We start from the raw sequence: 21,770 nt of genomic DNA, 5'->3' as shown, positions 1-21,770 counted from the left end.
TCTTTATCAATATTTGGCAAAGTAGGGGTGAGTTAAATTGCCCCATATTATCCAAGTTGCCCATGACAGACAAAATTGTTTAAAACTCACGGTAGAAGTCAATGGCTTTCTCCACTTCTTATTAGATCTAACCAAGGATTTGTCATATCAGCATTTCTGTTACCTATATACACAAATTTGTCCTCCTTGCATATTATTTGCTTCATTTCCTCATCCCATATTCAATCGATCAATTCTACTCCTTAGAGAAGGGGGAAAAGCTTACACTCATTCAATGCTCGAGTCTATCTTAAGCCTAGTGTGTAACTTCACCTTCCTAATGTAATGAATGAAAAATTAAATTTGGATGTGATCTTTCATATCCTATTTAATCATCCTAGTGATCCTTTTCCCGAGGTAGAAAATATGAGATCTATAGAACCTACCTACAATTCAAAATTTAAATAGTTACTAATGTAATGAATTATTAAACTTGAGATGTCATCTTTCCTATCCTATTTGATCATCCTAGTGATCATTTTCCTTAGGGAAGGAGGTAGAAAATATGAGATCTATAGAGCCTACCTACAATTCAAATAGTTATCCGCCTTAGCCCAAATCATAACAAAACTCCAGCATTAGCTCATTGTATAAACACAGATTCACAATTCCAAAATGCAATTGGACAATTAAAAATAGGAATGAACGCTACCCTAGAAATGGGTGTCAAATTTTGGTTACAAGTATAGAATCAAATATTCTAACCAGTAATAACATAATTTATGTAATCTGGATTGGAGGTTACCAATTGTCCAGAGTTCCCAAAATTACATAAACTGGAGATTACCATGTAAAGAAAGCCTATGATTCTTGTTAAAATGGGATCGATTTTCAATAATGCCGATTTAAGTCACTGATTCAGCAGCACTGCTTGAGATATTCAAATAATGAGAGATCCGTAAATATACATGTACAACTCAAGGAACTTCTCATTTAGATACTGTCAAGTCAATTTTATAATGTCATCTGTTCCACAAGCCCAGAATGAATTGAATAATGGCTAATCCTATAAGCAACTTTCACTCGTGTAAACATAACCCTAGTATAATGTAACATTTGTGTATCTGCACTCCTGCATATTTCAAAAATTGTAAAATCGTATCATTCTTCTGCAACTGAAGTTCGTAGGATATTGGCTTTAGAATTTTCATCTCTGTCAAATAGACGGTGAAAATATCGCTGCAACTTGAAGGACTGGAAAGAATGATAAGAGAGCGGTCTGAGTGCAAGGAACCTGGGTCAACCAGCATCGTTAATTGTTCTAACTAACTGAAATGTTTCTTACTCCCCATAAAGCTGTTTCCTCGGCCACATAAAAAATATTTGATAGTCGATGTGAACCTTGATCTGTAATGAACAGGGGTAGCATTGGACCTCCAATGCAAGAAAACTCATTCAATCAATTGGGGTCTCAGAACCTGTCTGACCAAATATATCAGGAATCCCTTCCCATTTATTTTGATCTCTGGCCTCCCAGTACCCTCCAATATACTCATATGTGTCCTTTCCTTTCTCTTTTTGGAACCACCGTGGCTGCCATCCTCTTTCTTGGAGTTTCCTCGACTGTATATGTAAAAAAATTATTAGAATACATAATTGTTTTTTAACAGATTGCTTTTTTATTCCTGGAAAAAGTGAACTGAAATAGCCAACCTGACGTTGTGACTGTTCCAGTCTCAACTTTTCTGCATTCGCCAAATCATATTCACCATTTTCTAAATGTCGTTGATCTGGCCTTAGCCTTGAATCAGTTGGTGGAAGTGTTTGCTGAAAAAGAGCATGAAAATATGAAAAAATGCCTCAAAAAACACAATCATGGAACGCATAACTTGACTTTGGTATTTTACCTTAAGATCTGGTGTTAACTCGTTAACCGCTATTGCAAAGGGCGTTAAGTTGTATCTGCTGTTATTACTAGAAGACTTGTTTCGTTTCCACAGTAAGCAAGCTTCAGACATCGGGTCATATCCTTTTGGCTTTGTTGTCACATCACCAAGAACAAAATACATACTGTCGTCCCATTTTCCTATTAATGTAGCTACCTTATTGCCACTTCTATCTTGAACAAATCCTTGCACCTAACAAATAATCACAACAATTTGCCACGAAATATGTCAGAAACAAAGCAGTTATGGAATATAATAATCTCATTCACTAGAGACACGCATTTCTACTTACATGCCACTTAAGGCGTTAAAAGATAAATGTGAAGAAGACAAGTAGGGAATATAACATGACTGATAATGACCTGGTGTGGATTGCGATCAATAATAGATTGTTCCTTGAATTTTAGCTTACAAGAGTATTCACCACTTCCCTGTATGCGCATTGTTCCATAGTGATCACAATACATCTTCCCCAAAATAATATTATAGATGGATGTTGTTACCTGCAATGAGAGATAAAGATTCAATTTATATACTTGTACTCTAAACAGATTTAAAGAACACTGTTTTCTATTTGATATTTTACCTTACTCCACTGAAAAGACTCGCCATCATCGAATTTGAGGGAAAGAACTCCAACAGGATCAAGTTGGATTGAACGGCCCCAAAACTTTCCTTTTAAATTACTATCCCCCCAAAACTTCCACCCTCTACCTTCACAGTGGCATGCCACAATCATGGGATGGTGACTGACCTGCAAGTATGCAACAATTAATCTTAAAATTACAGAGACTTCATTTGACATTTCTGACAGAAGCCACTATAAAATAAACACATTTAAATTGCATATAGCTGCAGTCTTCAAGCTTAGGCTTCTGCAATTTACAATTACCCATTGAAAGAGAGAGTAAGTTCGTGGTTAACAATTTATATTACAGACTTACGAAAAATTATATGCTAACATACAGAATCAAATCCTTACCTTTTCAGAGAAAAATCGAAGCCCTTTATCCGGGTAATCAGCCTCATATGTCTCCCCTAAAAGTGGATTGAATGGCTTGCAATGTCGGCCTTCAGTAGAAGCATATCCAGAAACCGCAAATGCTGCTACATTCAGGATACGCATCAAGCTGTTTCTCTAAAGCATAAAAATAAGGAAAAGTTGGTCAATGGAAAAAATAGAATGATATTCCAGAATAAATGTACCACATTGCATTCAATGATTTCTCCCTCTGTTATAGATATTGTGGCATGTTCTCTCTCAGCATTATATGATAATCTTAAAATCAGAATCAGCTTAAACTTATCTTTCAGTTTTTTAACATCCAAGTAAATTAAAATAAGTTGATTAGCTCTCCTTACAGAAGTAAGGACAAAGCATAGGGACAACCACCAAGCACATATGCTTTTTTCTTTGCAATAATCCAAACTTAAAAAATTTTAAATCTTTAACACTGAAGTCACCTTCTATAAACAAGCAAAAAATAGAAAAAAGAAGACTATTATCTTTAGAAAACATACAATGAAAACTAAAAATTGTTTCAACAAATACTAACTAAGAACTCATAAAGCTTCATGTTATTCAAATTTGGGTTTCAAAATGCATTCTCATTTGTAAAGCATGCACAAGTGATCTGTAATATATTAGTTATAGCCTCCTAGCATTCAAGGACAACGGATGTCACCTTGTTAAGCCTACAAGCAAACTTCTATATCAACATGCAATGGTCTTTATGTTGGTTTCATCTTTCCCAGTCATGTCTCACCTTCTTGATTGACGTGATTCTCCTTGACCCTGCTGGTCCAACCTTAGTTTGACCCAGTTTTCAGATCAAGTCCAACTGTGTAATAGGAATTAAATCAAAAGGAAGATAAAAGATTATTTTAGGCTTTAATAGTGCAAGCATTAAACTATTTAGAAAATGGTTGGTCTGGCATGCTGAAGGAAAACAGATATGACATCCACGACTAATATAGAGAAAAAAATGCTGCAGATAACCTGTCAGCTAACTTTTCACATTTAAGTGATAAAACATGTGACATACTGGTTTATTATTACCTTGTAATCCTGAGTCCATAAGGGAAACCAAAGTTACATGCAAAACACTTTTTAGGGTCTGTTTAAAGGGGCTTTCTCTTTAAACACCTCATCAGCATTTACCACTTTACTGTATACAAAACAAGGGGAGCTTATCCTTTTGAAATGTCCCCTTATAGTTGCAAGAAACTTCTTTCTAATACAAATCTTTACTTAAAAACAAAATGATTACTTTGCAAGAATTAGATTGTTAACACCACTTGTGTTGTGATGATAATCTTAATCAACATGAACTAAACAATATTCAATTGTTATATCAATGCAATGGACACCTCTGATATAAATATTACATACTGATCTGCAAAACATTGTCACTCAAAGATGTGGAGTTGTCTTCTTGTTCCTGATAAAGCAATGTGTATTATGTGAATATTCTTCCACTATCTTATCGGATGGTGGTGAAATGATGATGCTCTGTATAATTGATTCTCGTGATCAACCTGATTGCTTCTCTGATCTTCTTGCGAAATGACGATGAACTCTTAGTTGGCTGATCTTACTTAAAGTCTTAATGTGTGTGATTTGGCTCTATCAATATGCAAAGATACTTTGTATTAGACTAATATGACATTCAATCTGTTTGAAAGCTTGCCTGATATACTTGATTATGTCGGTGATTCTACGAGACCTTCAGATATTGATTGCTTGCTTGATATATCTTATGATTTATAGCAATTCCAAATAGCGCTGTATCTGATTTGTATCACTTGTAAATGTGCATCCAAAGCCAAGAGGCTGCTGCTCAATATGAGCAAATCCACAAAGGATATAGAGAATAGAAATAAAAGATGTCTGATGTAATTGGTGCCCTGCAGGATAAAGATCTTGTAAGCATGATATTCATGAAATCAAATGTTCTCATTAAACAATCCAATCATCCAATACCATCTGCTGCTTAGTAACCAATATCAAGACTGTTTGCTTTAAGTCTTCGCCCCTTGAACATATGAATAGGTGGGTAGCAAATGAGCATATCAAATCACTTGGTCTCAAAACAATCTCAATGCTGCGTCTTATTCTCTGTGTCTTGATTCTAGATAGGAAAATCATGGTCTTATAAGTAAGATGATTTTCCCCAATGGGGTCACTATGTCGATCCTGATGCCACTGGCTTTATTGGAGAGAATATGCAAAATTACCTACTTGAACTTCTAATTGTCATGTACAAGTTGTCTATTTATATTTACTAATGACCATCTCTAATAATCCTTTCCATCCTAACCTTAATGCATCATGCACTCTTCAACTGGTTGCCAAAATTACCTACAATAAAGATGGTATTTGAAAACCATGGCACTTATGTAGAATGTTCCATTAGTGGACAGACTTTAACCAGCATCTCACCACCCTGCTCGGCTCTCTAGGGATCACATCCATATAACAACAAAATGCACCATGTCAAGCTTGTTCCCACCTCTCAAAATTCAACCATTAAGATCCATGTGTATCTTTTCACTCATCTCCTTCCGCAGCTAATGGTGGATACTCTTCTTAATCAAGACTTCTCCTAACTCTGGAATGCATCACATCCTCCTTTGCTTTGGGCCATAGATTACATTCTGTAGAGAGGAGAACATCCACCTGCTTTACATTCCACAATTCTTCTGCATGCAACCAAGTTCTATACCCTGCATCCAACCCACATACCCACACGTGATCATCCCATGCAGCCCATCAATATCTAAACCTTATCTTCATAAGAGGATGCTTTCACTATCAAAACAAATTCCAGTCTGCAGCAGTCCCAATCTTGGGTAATCCAAATTTTCTTATTTCTCACTCAACATTTGGATTACACCAATCTTTAGACTATTGTTTTTGGTATGCATCTGCTAGATTTCATATTTTCACGGTTCTCTTGGTAGCTACATAGTGATTATGATCTGTCCGTAAAAATTGGAGACATTTCTTCTATCAAGAGCCACTCTTGTAGCAATCTTTCTTGTAATCATCTGTATATACGCTTGGAGCAATTCACTGAAGCCTCCTTGATTGTATGCAAGTTAGACTAACTTAGGCGGATTTTGCCTCATCAAACCCACATGCATTTGTACTCTCCAAACATAAAAGACCTACATTAATGAAGGTTATGTAGAAATGTACATTCACTTATTGTATCAATGCCTAGTTCTATCATTCTTTCACGATTCATATTGGTAGCTACATAATGATTATGATCTGTCTGTAAAAATTGGAGACATTTCCTTTATCAAGAACCACTCCCATAGCAATCTTTCTTGTAATCATTTGTATATATGCTTGGAGCAACTCACTGAAGCCTCCTTGATTGTATGTAAGTTAGACTGAGGTGGATTTTGCTTCATCAAACTCGCATGCATTCGTACTCTCCAAATATAGAAGACCTATGTTAATGAAGGTTATGTAGTAGTGTACATTCATTTATTGCATCAATGCCTAGTTCTATCATAACGTTCTACAATCTGTGTACTTTCTGCTGTATTCTTTGTTGTATGCTTCATTAGGTTTATATAATATACATGGTCTATCATATTGAAATAATGTTTAAGCCATTGGAAGCTATACTCTGAGAATTCTAACAAACTATAAGACGCTCATGTGAATTACCATTTGCACCATATCCACCAAATGAAACCACACTGCCTCACCAATAAGTGGGAGTGAAACAGAGAAGGCTAACTTGCATCAAATAATAGATCAATGGGGCCGAAAAATACAAAAGTGACAATAATAAAGGACTAGGGTCTTCCTTGAACAGTCAAATACACCTTGATTTCTCAACTTTTTCATTATAATTTCATTTTATAAATTTAATTAACACTAACATGATTGTTGCCTGTGCACTTCCTTTTCCTTTCATTGAATCATATGTCTTGACCAAGCATTTATATATTGTTTCCATCAAACAGTCGACATGTATATATTCTTCCGAGTATTTTGTCGAACATTTAGGAAGCCTTCAGCATCCTCAAACTCCTTCAATATTATCCTCATTTAATAATCTTTATGTCAATCAGTATTCATGCAACAGAATGATCCCATATTTTTCAAAAAGAAAAAAAATTCACTCTGGATATTTGTTTACCGCATAGATTAATTAACAAAACAGACAATGAATACGAACATGAACAGCAAACAGCAGAACTCTTATTATTATTATTCGCATATGCCAGAACATCACATTATGCTTCGATGGTAAGATATATGATGATTACAATGCTTCCCGAAGGGGTTATAAATACTTTCCAAAGAACTTTACCGAAGGAGTCCGTCGGCCAGATACATTATGCCCACTACAAACTATTTACCCGTCGGCTACATAACAAGAACTTTTCCGAAGGGACCCGTCGACTGATACACAATTTCTTTTCCGAAGGGACCCATCGGCTGATACAGAATTTCCTTTCCGAAGGGACCCATCGGCCGATACACAATTTCTACCGACGACATCATCCCCCCCAAAAAGAAAAGTCGTCTCCTGACGACTATTACAAAATCTCTGAAACAAATCAACAACCAAAATACATTGACTGACTAACTGGTCTTCAACACTGTCACCTTAGCCAATCTGACATCTGACCCTGATAGCCACCTGTGCCGCTTTCTGCCTTCCAATTCCGAGTACACTAAACCAAGTGTCGCTGCACTGCCTCCAACTAGATGATCAGCTCCTTTCGAGCTCTCTACGCATCCACCAAGACAGCCTCACGGCCAACACCTACTCTCAGTGCCTCTGATACATAGACAATGCCTGCCGCAGCTCCAAGTCTTCTCAACTGGTCAGACTCCCACGACTGATATCCGCAACGATTGGGGGTCCAGGGGGCAACGCCCCCGGCGAGGTCGAGGGGCAGCGCCCCCTCGAGGTCCTGGGGCAGCACCTCGGGTGCGCTCCCTGTTGCAGTACAAGGCGAGGTCGAGGGGCAGCGCCCCTCGCCACCAAGACCAAATTAGCACTTCGCAACCCACACAGAAATGCACGGAACACACCATTTCTGTCATTTTCTGCCGATTCTACACTCTTTCTGGCAATCGCTGATGCTTCCCCTTCCCTATGGCATCATCTGATACTCATTCTGAGCAACTTGATTCTGTCTTCGTTTTTTTTTGTTTTTTTGTTTTTTTTTTAATAGAAAACCTCCTGTCACCCTTCTGTGATGAAATTCGTACAGCTTCAATCTTGACACTGTCTGCTGATTGCATGTAGATGCCTCCTTCCTGGAGCTGCCACGCACACAGGTTTTGATGAAACAATTCTGAAGGCGTCTTCACTATTTCAATCTTTTGGAAAAGCCGTACTGCAATATCCCACCAAGTCTTCAAAATCCGTACGATGGAAAATAACAAAATTTTGGCTCCAAATTCCGTACGTTAACCTTCTGAGGCTATCAAAATCCGTACGGTGGTTTCAATGCAACTTTTAAAAACCGTACAGTGCAAGAAAAAACCGTACCACAGCAAAACCGTACACCAACTTTGAAGATGAAAACCGTACATTGTCTTTAAAAACCGTATTGCAAGCATGAAATCCGTACGTTGTCTTTAAAAACCGTACTGCAACATGAAATCCGTATGTTGGCTTTAAAAACTGTACTGCAAACATGAAATCCGTACGTTGGCTTTAAAAACTGTACTGCAAACATGAAATCCGTACGTTGGCTTTAAAAATTGTACTACAAACATGAAATCCGTACGTTGGCTTTAAAAACCGTACTGCAAACATGAAATCCGTACGTTGGCTTTAAAAAACCGTACTGCAAGCATGAAATCCGTACGTTGGCTTTAAAAACCGTACTGCAAACATGAAATCCGTACACCCTCCTTCAGATATGAAAAATCGTACGTTACTTCCTTTTCCCTTCAGATGAAAACCCGTACGGTGTTGTCCCCTGCAATTATGAAACCGTACGGTACACATGGAAGTCGTACGGTGCTCCTTCCTTCACTATGAAATCCGTACGGTGCTCCTTCCTTCACTGTGAAATCCGTACGGCACTTCCCTTCGGCTATGAATCCTTTTAAATATGAAACCATACGATACTTTTTCCTTCTGGTTTTTTTTTTTTTTTTTTTTTTTAAAGTTATAATAAATTTTTTGAACAACTATGTACAATATTTACATATATACAGTACTTACAGTCTTCTCTCAGTTATTCGTCCACAGGGGTGCGTTACTTCTTTCATGGCAGACATTCAACTTCGACCTCTTCACTACATCGAATACTTCCTTTCCGTCTAACATCCACTATTTTATTGCTCCGTTATTGCCTACTTCCCGAATCTGGTACGGCCCGACTCATTTAATTTTGAACTTCCTTGGTTTGATTTTATTCCGATCGTCGTACTTCAACACCCACTGTCCAAGTTGAAACTTGCTACACCTGTTCTGTGTCATCTGCAAATCGCCCAGTTTGTTCCCAAAGCTCACTACCATGGACTCCGTCAACTGCCCCTTCTGTCCGTCAATAACACATTCACTCTGTACTGCTACAACTTTTATTGAACCCTTCCTCTTCCACTGTGTCTTCCTTGTTGCTGGTACCTTTCTGCAATATTTGTGGTTCGACGTAATACTTTCTTCCGGCACAGTCGTACAGTAGAATCTTTCCTTCTTTTGGGTTTGTATTGTATGTTCTGTCCTTCAACTTCAGTCATATCCGCGTTTTCTTCTTCGACTTCTCTATGTTGCTTCGAACATTCATTTCTTCCGTCGGCTTCTCCATGTTCCTTCGGACATTCATTTCCTCCGTCGGCTTCTCTGTGTTCCTTTAGACATTCGTTTCCTCCTTCGGCTTCCCTACGTTCCTTCGGACATTCATTTCCTTCTTCTGTCTTACCTTCGTCGATCCTTAGCATATTACAACTTGGGAAGAGCTCGTAATCCTCTATCTGCCAGTGGTAAAGACCATTTACTGAATCCAGATCGTCATCTCCTTCCAATCGTAGGACTCCCTCCTGATCGGGTTCCATACTCTGCCTCCTCTCATCGTCTTCTCCTTCAGAATCCGACAATAGAGCTTCTGCTCCAACCCTCTGAGTGTGTAGATCGATGACATACTTGCGGCCTTTGCTTTCAAGTCAATGTAGGCGGCCATAATGTCAGCTGTCCCAACTTTTTCCAAGTGTCTTCAGGCAACACATTGCCACCGGACCCTCCGTCCACAATTGTTTCCGTCAATACAATCCCGAGAATGCCCATTTCAACAACCGTCAAATAGCGTCCGGATGAAAGATCTAATAGCATCGAATCTTCTGCACTTGCGCCACTTTCCTTGTCTTTTTTGTCCGCTGCACTTGCTCCACTTTCCTGCTTCCTTCCATGTTCTCCTGGTAGTTGGGCAATGGGAACAATGTTTGTGAGTGCCGATCGGAGCTGAGGCATAGTGAGCAACAGATCACTTATCCTGACGGGTATCTCGGCTTGCAAAATTTTTCATACAATGTTCTGTTCTGCGCAGTTCCATACAGAAGTACTTAGAGTGTCCTTCAGGTGTGTCGTTTCTGCCTGTGTTGCTTCCTAGATCTCTACCCGTGCTTCCTCCAATCTCTTCTTTTCTTCCGCCAAGTCGGGGTACACTTTCGCTTGCTGCCGTGTGATGGCCAAAACCTCTTCTTCGTTCGTCTCGACGGTGATCAAGTTTACTCCCGACTTCGAACACCTAGCATCTTCATGATCACCAGGTCCACACCATCTGCATAACAACTTCGGTGTGTTCGCCGTTGTACACTCTCGGGTGAAGTGACCCCACAGATTGCATGCGCGGCATTGAACAATCGGTCGACCATTCGCATCATACTGAATTCGACTCTTTCCGCCTGTATTGTTGTTGCTGCTATTGTTGTTATTTTGACCGTGCCGGTTGTTTCTGTATCCGCCCGATGTGGCTCCTTCCGTACTGGTGTTCCCGTTCGCTCCTGACAGGGATGCCTCCTGTGTCAATAACACTTGTTGCGGTCTCCTTGTTTTTAAATTGAAAGGGCATTCCTTTACCGAGTGTCCGAGGATCTGGCAGATTTCACAAAATTGATCTTTCGGGCAAGATCCCTTCGTATGGCCTTCTTTCTTACATTCCGTGCACCATAGGTCATTACCCTTAGTCTCCTTGTTCATGTTTTTGAATTCCTTCATCATCTGCATCATGTCCTTCTGGAGGGCACGGACCTTCTTGTTGCTTCCCTCGTCATCATCACTGCTATCTTCTCCTGAAGGGTCATCATCATCTGAATCTGATGAGCTGGTCTTCTTCTTCTTTGTCTTCTGGTCGCTTTCGAGGTTCATTGCCCAATTGTACGCTTCAATGTATGTCGATGGTGGCACGATCTTCATCTTTTTCCGCAGCTTCGAGTGAAGGCCTTCAATGAACCATCTTTTTTGGAGCCCATCTGCCAGCTTATTCTCCATTTTACTGATTAAGTCCTTCAACCTCCTAGCGAAGACCCATACTGTTTCATTCTTCTTTTGCTTGGTATTGAATATCTCCACTACAATTTCATTATCGTCGCACAGGAGTTGAAATTCAGTGATAAACTCCTTTTTAATGTTATCCCAACTATTTAACTTTTGTGGATCGGTATCGGTAAACCAATCAATTGCAACACCCCGGAGGGTTACCGGAAATTGCCTTATCCATTCATTTGTATCCATTATGCCATTAGCTCTCCAAATCGTTTCACAGGTTTTACAATGTCGAATAGGATCAGCTGCTTCATCACCATCAAATTTAGGCAATTTTTCCTTCGGACCTGCCATTATCACTATATGTTAGAGATTTTGTTGTGTACCTACGTTGTTTTGCACTCCCGGGCTGTTTTGAGCACCCGCGCTGTTCTAAGCTCCCGCGCTGTTTTGAACACCCGCGCTGTTCTGAACACCCGCGTTGTTCTGGACACCCACGTTGTTCTGCACACCCACGCTGTTTTCTACACCCGCACTGTCTTCTGCTTCCGCACTGTTTTCAACACCCGCGCTATTTGGTGAAGAAGAGGGTTCGTCAACCGAAGCTGTTCGTCTCGGAAGTATATCTTGGACGAAGAGGTCACTCCATGCTCGTGCTCCTTCGGCACTCCGAGCCGTGCGAGTCGATCTCTTTTCGTTAGGATTCTCTTCCCGTGGCATATGCAAGTTCAGAAACTCCTCCCTCGCTTCTTCCACCAACTCAAGCCGTTGTCGAGTCTCCTTCAACAATCCTTCCACGCTCTTGTTTCCGTCGACAATTTTTTAAAATCTCCTTCGACGCTCTGTCTGCTGAGCCAGAATTAAATTTTCCTGCGCAACACGTATGTCATCTTTTTCTTTCAACTTATTCTTATCTTTGTTCAACTGATTCGGCATTTAATTCATATCCGCCTGCCTGCGTACCAGGTCCATCGGGCAACGGCGCCAAATGTTTACCGCATAAATTAATTAAGAAACAGACAATGAATACGAACATGAACAGCAAACAGCAGAACTCTTATTATTATTATTCGCATATGCCAGAACATTACATTATGCTTCGATGGTAAGATATATGATGATTACAATGCTTCCCAAAGGGGTTATAAATACTTTCCGAAGAACTTTCCCGAAGGAGTCCGTCGGCCAAATACATTATGCCCGCTACAAACTATTTACCCGTCGGCTACATAACAAAAACTTTTCCGAAGGGACCCGTCGGCTGATACACAATTTCTTTTCCGAAGGGACCCATCGGCTGATACACAATTTCCTTTCCTAGGGGACCCACGGCCGATACACAATTTCTACCGACGACAGATATTTTATAAACAATTTAGCCCTCGCTCTTGTTACCTTAGTGTAAAATTTCCAAGACACGCATAAAATGATGGGTGCTGGGTTTGCTTTGGTTTAGTTTCAAAATGTAGACATTACACAATCTTGTTCTGAGTTAGTTACCATCACTGCCTACTGCAGAGAATTGGTATGCAAGTAGCACAACCCTCTAAACCACTAAACAACAGCAGCAGGAGCATAAAACATCCGAATTCTTCACCTTCAATTTGTCTGCCAATCAACAATCATTCTGGACTATTGGTCTCAGAGTCAAACAGTACCAAAACTAAAACCAATCATCTGCTTCCTCTTAATCCAATCTATCTACTAACCATCCTGTCCTCTGATACCGTTCTCAAGGATGCTAGTGCTCATTCCTTTGTTTCACTACTTGACACTACTTTTCCCATTGAATCTTAAACCTAGACTTCATGACTCATGGGCAAATCCAACAAGGCTGCAGAGTGCTGGAAAAACAGTCACCTTATAAGATGCAATTAGAACCCCATAAACAACTTCTCAGCCCAATTCCAGGAAGAAACTGAAAGCAAAAAGGTCATCTTGCAAAATTCTGATGCCTCAACAACGTGAAATACAGAAAAATATAATATATTGAAGCAGTCTTATGTAGAGAACAGAAACAAATCCATTGCATAAAGCATTATATTGTAATCACTTGGAAATGCTGCAGTTGAAAAACTTAGACTTGGCAATAACTCAGCAGGATCAAATAATTTAAGGACTCTGGACAAGGCAAGAACTCAAAGAAAAACTTGCCAGTAACTCAGCAAATTTATCTAATATTTGAAAATACATAAATTCTTAAAATATTCTTCAAAAACACACACATACAACAAATTTGTAGAAAATATTACTGATTTCCATCATATATAAATCAAAGATTGACTTAAATACACATCATAGACTAAAAGTTTAAAACAACAAGTGCAACCTCTTGGCCAAATCCAAACTGGAAGTAAGCATAATGGCAAAGGACTGCTTGGTTTCCAAATGGAGTGTGGGCTTCAACGGCATCGTTCAAAGAACTGAGATTGGTGTTGGGCTGCATATGGGCATCCATCCTTGGCGACTGATTGGAGGTGGGTCGGATGAGTTACAACCCCTGCTGATTTGGTCTTCTGCCAATCCACCAGAAGCCCATTTGCCGGTGGTACAAACTGGTTGGTGGCGGCTTACTGCCTTTGTCCGTTCCTTGGTTCAGGTCTGTGGCCTACGCGTCAAGCCAAGCTTCAGGAAGAGGAAGAAGACCGAGGTTAAATCTGGTGCCCAGTTGGATGATACTGGGCGCCCTCTGGTGCCGCACCAAATTTCTGTCAGATTTGGCCATGGTGGCAGTTCTGTGGGGCTGTGTATTGTGCACGGCGGGATTGATGTCTCTCTGATGGAGTACCGGGAAGTGGTTCGGGCCGAATCTTCTGATCAGCGAAGCAACAGGAAGTCCAGGTTTGGGATGAAGCCATTCCCAACTTCTCCCACAAGGAAGCAGTGAAATGGTTCAAGCAATTGATCGTGTTGGGTCATGTTCGGGCTATGGAAGGCTGTTTTGGCTTTGTCATTTTGTCGAGTTACTACTTTTTGGCTTATATTCAAGTTTGTAGCTTGATCAGGTTTCTGGGTAGATATGCCTTATGGGCTTCTATTATATTCTCTGTTTCTAATCACATTTTGAGGTAACTGTGATTCCAATGTAACGTCTAGGGCAAACTGGCATCTATGTGTTTAGGTGGTGTAGGGGAACAGCTGATGCATAAGATGGCTTTCTGTGGCCATCATCATTTTGTAAACCTTTTCTGATATTAATATAACTATTTCAATTACCAATCAAAAAAAACAAGTGAAAACCTCTGAATATATATATTATTTGCTTTTAAAGTTTGCCATATATAACTGACTTCTATTTTGACTTATATATAATATAAAAAATGTTTGCTGAAATTCACTTTTAAATATTTTATATTTTCTTTTGATATGGAAAGCAAAGTTGCCGGCACAGATACAGATACAACAACCCAGTACATTGGTACAGACCAGGAAAACATTGTCCTTGCGTAAGTGGTTTTGGGTACGTTTGTACATGTGTGTACAAAAAAATTGAAAAAAATACAGAATTGTTAAACTAAATCCATTTGATAGTATGATGCTTCATCATTGATCAATGTCATATGTCAATTGAGGTCAGAAATTCAATACAATGTCCTATCAATATAATATATATCATTTACATTCAAGGTCACAATTCAAATAAAAATCATTACAATAACAAAATTGACAATAAAAAATAATAGTCATCTTCAACCTTCATCAATCATCAAAAGGATCCTAGGTCAAGATTGTCATCATTTGAACCCAATAGTGCCACTCCCACTAGCTGCATCATGTGTAAGATATCTCATCATCACCACCCATAATGACTCTAGCAAGACCATGAATAGTTGCATCCAAGTTGGTACAGTTACAGGTTACATCCCAATGTTTTGTTGACTATGCAACAACTATAATGGACACCCAGGAATGCCCAAAAGCTGAACCAAGGTGGAAATTATATTAATGCTGAGAATGTTGCAATCAATTACAAAAAGATGTATTCCAAAGGCCAAACCCTAAGGGAATGACATCTAGAATGTTACAACAGAGAATGAACGTCCTCTATTGCCCAAAAAAGAGTGTGATTCACACATCCAAGCTCTTATCAAATGCAAGTCATAATCATCCAATGATCAACAATGAGACTTTTAGCCCTATTTATCCTTTTCTTCATCCTTCTGGAAGGAAATAAAACATTAATTAATTGCAAGAGCTAGAAGCTTCCTGCTTCCAATAATTAATGCATTCTCTAGAAATTCCTCCCTGGCAATAATTAATTAAATCACGAGAGGCTTTCGTCCTTCCAATAATTAATACATACCCTAGAAGCTACTCCCTTGTAATCAATAATTTAATTAATTAAATACAAAGTCACCTTTTAATCTTTAATTGAATGACTTTATAAGAAATTAATTTAATTTCTTCTTATCCTCCACTTAGACTTTGGAGAACGTGAAGGCCAAAAGATGGGATCATTACAAATCCGCCCTCCTTGAAATTGTTTGTCCTCAAGCAATTAAGTAACATAATGAACTCCAACCTCCACCTGGATCCCAATATGTGATATCCATATGGAAGTTAAACCAACTGCAAACTCGCTTCATCAGGACCAACCCCTGTAGCCTAGCATTCAAAACTTGTGCTGATGAAATCAGAATGTCACCATAAGGCAACTCCATAGAAGATTTATGAAACGACTTCCCTGTATCCATCCACATAATATAAATTGGACTGGAATGCATATTATCACCATCATGCATTGAAAAAGATGTAGCTGTAGGTGAACCATATGTACTCATGCTAACTGTATCAACAATAGGTGTTACCGCATCAAAATATACGGACATAAGAACAACATTAACTGCTGCAACAAAAAATTGAACCGAATTTGTAGTTGATGAAAATTCATAATCATCAACATGTGTGGCTTCATTAGAAAATACATCAACCACTGCATTTATACCATTAAACTCCTCATTGGACGGTTCAACTAACACAGAAGTGGCTGCTGATATGATAGTATCCTTGCATTCTTCTAATCCCACATCGATGGACTCCATATCACTAGCATCATAGCTAGGTGGCTCTATATGTGTCTCTATCCCACCTGAGGAAACAACTTCTTTTTGCACTGGAGCAACATACAAATTGTCAATGTTGATGCCCCTCTATCTAGCCATAAGGTGCAACATCATATCCATTTGCCTATTCTTCTCCTGTTGCATACGTTGCCCCTTCTCTAATGTACCCAATAACTGTCTGAACATCACATCTTGATTTGGACTAATATACATTTTTTCAAACACTTTCCCTTTATCCGGCTATCTATATGATCTCCACAAGATGGCAGGACTTACAGCTCTGATACCACTATAATGGACACCCAGGAATGCCCAAAAGCTGAACCAAGGTGGAAATTATATTAATGCTGAGAATGTTGTAATCAATTACAAAAAGATGTATTCCAAAGGCCAAACCCTAAGAGAATGACATCTAGAATCTTACAACAAAGAATGAACGTCCTCTATTGCCCAAAAAAGAGTGTGATTCACACATCCAAGCTCTTATCAAATGCAAGTCATAATCATCCGATGATCAACAATGAGACTTTTAGCCCTATTTATCCTTTTCTTCATCCTTCTGGAAGGAACTTTTATAAGAAATTAATTTAATTTCTTCTTATCCTCCACTTAGACTTTGGAGAACGTGAAGGCCAAAAGATGGGATCATTACAACAACAGATGCAAATTGGAGTGAACATAAACCAAGTCTTTTTCGTGTTTCCAGCCAAACAATTACACTTCACTAAATGGTTCAACATCATTTGAACCCAAAACATTGTCACTCCCACTAGGTGCATCATGTGTAAGTATCTCATCATTATCAGCCATTGTGACTAGCAAGATCTTCAATAGTTGTATCCAATTGGCATACTTAGGGGTTACATCCCAATGCTTCATTGACCCATCCTTGTATTGCTATTGCTTATGTGATATAAGTCACAATTTGGGATGAACATCAACCGAGTCTTCTACTTTTGTTTTGCAACCAAATGATTACACTTCACTGACAATATAAAAGAATATGTTCTCCAATTTTATTCTGCGGAAGAGCTTGCAACCTACTGAAATTGGAGAGAAAACCATCAAAATGTAAAATAAACGAGGTCGCAAGGGGATGGGGGTACTTAGGGTACCAGTACATCAACCTTTTTTACTACAATTTAATATTTATAAATAATCTAAAAATCTGAGTCATGAGAATGGTTTTTTAATTTTAAAACAAGAACGGTGATTAAGTTTGCAGGTGTAATGTATTGTTTTCAGTTTTAGATTTGCAATATGTTTGTGATAATAATATATGATAAATGTTTAGATACATAACAGAGAAGGCGGACTTTAAACATCAACAAGAAGATCATGAATCATACAACAATGACATATTGCAACTGATAAACTTCTGCATGAACAATGATAAAGTTTACTGTTGAGCAGTATTTTTTAATTTTAAAACAAGAACAGTGATAAAGTTTGCAGGTGTAATGTATTGTTTTCAGTTTTAGATTTGCAATATGGTTGTGATAATAATATATGATAAATCTTTAGATACATAACAGAGAAGGCAGACTTTAAACATCAACAAGAAGATCATGAATCATACAACAATGACATATTGCAAATGATAAACTTCTGCATGAACAATGATAAAGTTTACTGTTAAGCAGTATTCTATCAAAGTTTCAAACTGATAACACATTGAATTAAGCTTGATAAAAAAAGCTGATACACAAACAAAAAACTGAAACAAAAAACGTAAATCTTAATCAAGGTCTTTAGCTATGATGCTCTACACTGAGTACCTAATACTTGGGGTGTGTGTACCCGGTACTTGGGTGTAATATCCCCGTTTTTGACAGGTCTACGCAGTTGATGGAGTTAGCGCATCATAGCGACCCTCGTGAGCTGACAGGGTGTTTTGGGGATCCCAGCTGTAGATTTACTATTTTAAGTAAGTCTATTTTTGGCAGTTGCTATTTTTGGCAGTGCAGTGGGTGGCTTTTGCAGTTGGCCGTCACTTGTAGTAAATAAAGTTAATAATTGCTCAACTCTTATTTATTCATTAATTATTAAGTTGTATTATTATAATAATGTTTATATTATTATAATAATGACATTAAGTGATATTTCAAAAAAGTGTGTTGGAAAGTTTCTAGTGTTTGAGTTCTTTTGGAAAACTTCCAAAAATTTTGAACTGGAGTTTTTTAGGAAACTTTGGCAAACGAAAGATTATAAATGAGCGCTTATTTCATTGGGAAAAGCACGCTTGAAATTTTATTTTATTTTGTTGCCTTTGTGGCTTTTTCCTGAGTTCTGAATTGTGAGCCCTTGCTTAAGTATAAGGGTCTCTGAGTTCTGATGTTTGCAGTCACTGCTGATTTTTAGTGGTTTCACTAGTCAAATCTCCTATCTGTCATTATCTATGTCCAGGAGATTGGTGTTATAGTTTTTGGATCCATCTCTGAGTATTGTGGCAAATTGTTGCTGTTGTATAGCAATTTGCTTGGTCTCCTACTGTATTTCTGTGACTAAGGAGAGTCAGATTATGAGCATCTGATATTGTGGTGATCTGAATTCTCTGGTAACCTGCGAAATTCTGAAAGAGGGGGACGTTATTAATTTTTTGAGGTCTGCGTTTTAACTAGCGTTTTGAGCTTGGGCATTGTGCTATATTAAGGCCAGCGTTTCATCCTAGGACTGCAGGCAACTGTCACTGTGTCCTGTGTTTATTCTTCTACATCTTGGACGCTGAATTGGCATGTGTGGCAGCATATTCAAAGAGCCGCATGTTAGTAGTGAGAACCCTCACTTGCGGTTGGCCTGTTTTTTCCAAACTTCGAGCTTCTAATTGATGACTAGAAGGAGCACGATTTCATATTGTAGAGCAACCAATATTAGCGGTTGTAGGTTGGCAAAGAAGAGCTAACGTTGATTGATAAAAAGGACAGGAGTGTGGGATGGCCAGTCAAATTCTATCACAATCCAAGCGCTAATTAATAATATGTAAATCTGGTTTATGTTTAAAGCAAATAAAGAGCAATGTGGTTACAGTTTGATTTCCATATATCAGCACTTTAAATTTCTTGAAGTTGCTGAAATTAATTAAAATTGTGAGTGGTTGTGCAACTTCTGATATGGTGACTAAGATTTATAACATTATTAATAGAGTGTTAACAGTTGTCTGCAATCTGTTTGACAAAAAGTCAAAACTTCTGATTAGTTAAGGCAATTGATGTGTCATGGTTTAAGTGTTGAACTATAACCAGCTAGGGGTTTTTACTTGGGTGCATAGGTATGTGTCCTAGGGGTGTGGCTACGCATAGCCATGCAACCTGGAAAATAAATTAAATAATGTCTAAATTCTACAATACAAATATTAAAATTTAAAAAAATACAAAATAAAAAAAAATGCATACTTGAGATTGAATAGTGATAGCAAGAGGGTGGAGAAACAAATAATCTTGATCATGGAGGTACCACCACGTATGACATCTATTTTGGATAGGTCGTTAATAGGACATGAGCTATGATATATTCCTAAGATGAACATGTTGAATTCTCTCCTATAATTTTCCACCACTTCCAGATCTGGGAAGAGATTATGGATTGCCTCCTTGTACCCAATAGCAACTTCAGAATCTTTATATTTATGGAGTTCTCTCTATGGCAATACGATAAATCCTTTATAAGTGTTGTCACATAGATATTTGATATTTCCCTATAATTTTAAAATATACATACATATATATAGTCATCTCTTTAGTTGTCCCCAAAAAATGGCCACAAAAAATTCTATCCTTGTGTCCCCGCATCCAGAAAACTTGATGGAACATAGGTCAATTATGAATGGCATACAACTGATCTCCAAATACTGATATTACATAACAGTGCACTGCTAAAACATAGAGTGGTTAGAAATAAATGTTCCATAATGAATATTCGTTATGGCTCAATACTTGCATAGGGTTTTGCTGATGAGTTAACAAGCTAAGCAGACTGACTGTGGGGGAGCTCCATTTTAATCTGTTCTTGACAAAGAGCAAAAATAGAATGGATAACCTCCAAGAGACATCTTGCCTTCACCTCAACAAGCATCACCTAGATGGAATAGCGCAACTTGGACCAATATATTTAAACTGCCATTCACTATATTAATTCTGAGAGCTGTAATTTATATATGATTGAATGCTGACTGTTCTTTCTTCAATGCCCTGACTTGGTTAACATTTGAATGATTAATATAGACTGACTGGATTGATGTAAATATTGATTGCTAATCTGGTTGCTTGATTCCCGATTGATGTTTGATGGATGACAAATGATTTCCTCTGATTTTATGGTTTTATTAATTAGCGAATGATGATTAAATAAATGGGAACTCATGGAGTGATGAGTGATGAGTGATGAGTACTAACTTAATGTATCGGTAGGTGATAATAGATAAGTCCCTTGAATGCTTGGAATGATTTCTCCTTTATACTTTATTGGTGAAACAGTCATCACCTTACATGAGAATTGAGTCACACTTTTCATTGTTGCATTTGAGTATAATATATTATTCCCAAAATTGATCTCCCTTGGATCCTCCTCAAATGGAACCTTCTCCCCCAAAATATTTTCCGATGTGAGGGAGAAGTCACACCACTTCATTATGTCTGCCCCTTGGCAAGAGCCACAACCTTTTACAATTACCACCCTTTAAAAAGAATCACAACCCTTCATTATTCCACCCTTTTAAGAGAGTTGCAACTTTTAGGGTACAACCCTTTGCAAGAGTCACACCCCTTCTTCATTGCTACCCTTTAAAAGAGTCAGCCTTTCATAATTAAAACCTTTCAAGAGAGTCACGGACTCACAACCCTACATAACTTTTTCCTTTTGAAGGAACCACTTCATTGTTTTCTTCTCTTTATTAATTCTTTCTTGATTCACATCTTCCCTTTCTCTTCCTTCCTCTCCTCCTTTAAAATGAATTTCTCTTCTCCCTTTTATATCTCATGTTTGAGGGAGTCGCAACCTTTCATCTTATGCATTTTGACCATTCATTTATATTTTATACTTACATAATAGTATATTTTTACTAATTATAATTTTATTGTTAAATCCCATTTCAAAAAGGGGACATTACACTATATTATCTCCTAAGTCAATATTGTCCACAATGAAATGGCATCCAATAACCACTATGCCATTAAATCTTTCCTCACCCTATCATACAAACCTTAGCTACATATGAAGCCGTACAGTGATCTTTCTGGGAAACAGATGATCTATTCAGCTAATAGGCATCAAAGATACTTAAATATGTACTGTCAGATTGCAGCTAATTTAAG

General features: G+C 38.2%; 1 protein-coding gene across 1 annotated transcript in view; it reads right to left on the bottom strand.

Annotated features, from left to right (window-relative positions):
* Nucleotides 1-640: 640 nt before the first annotated feature.
* Nucleotides 641-21,770, bottom strand: part of LOC149570014 (oxysterol-binding protein-related protein 1A-like) — an 81,088-nt gene continuing 59,958 nt past the window's right edge. Inside the window, exons 5-10 of the mRNA XM_089822675.1 lie at nt 2,908-3,063; nt 2,512-2,679; nt 2,288-2,428; nt 1,887-2,117; nt 1,693-1,806; nt 641-1,602 (exon numbers count right to left, since the gene is read on the bottom strand). Of these exons, the coding sequence (XP_089678801.1) occupies nt 1,435-1,602; nt 1,693-1,806; nt 1,887-2,117; nt 2,288-2,428; nt 2,512-2,679; nt 2,908-3,063 (978 nt within the window). The 3' untranslated portion in view covers nt 641-1,434. The remainder of the gene's footprint in view (nt 1,603-1,692; nt 1,807-1,886; nt 2,118-2,287; nt 2,429-2,511; nt 2,680-2,907; nt 3,064-21,770) is intronic.

The sequence above is a fragment of the Cupressus sempervirens genome, chromosome 3, assembly GCF_028749045.1.
Source record: "Cupressus sempervirens isolate cs-2001-9-10 chromosome 3, ASM2874904v1, whole genome shotgun sequence".
NCBI lineage: Eukaryota > Viridiplantae > Streptophyta > Pinopsida > Cupressales > Cupressaceae > Cupressus > Cupressus sempervirens.
This window is presented reverse-complemented; position numbering and strand designations above follow the sequence as displayed.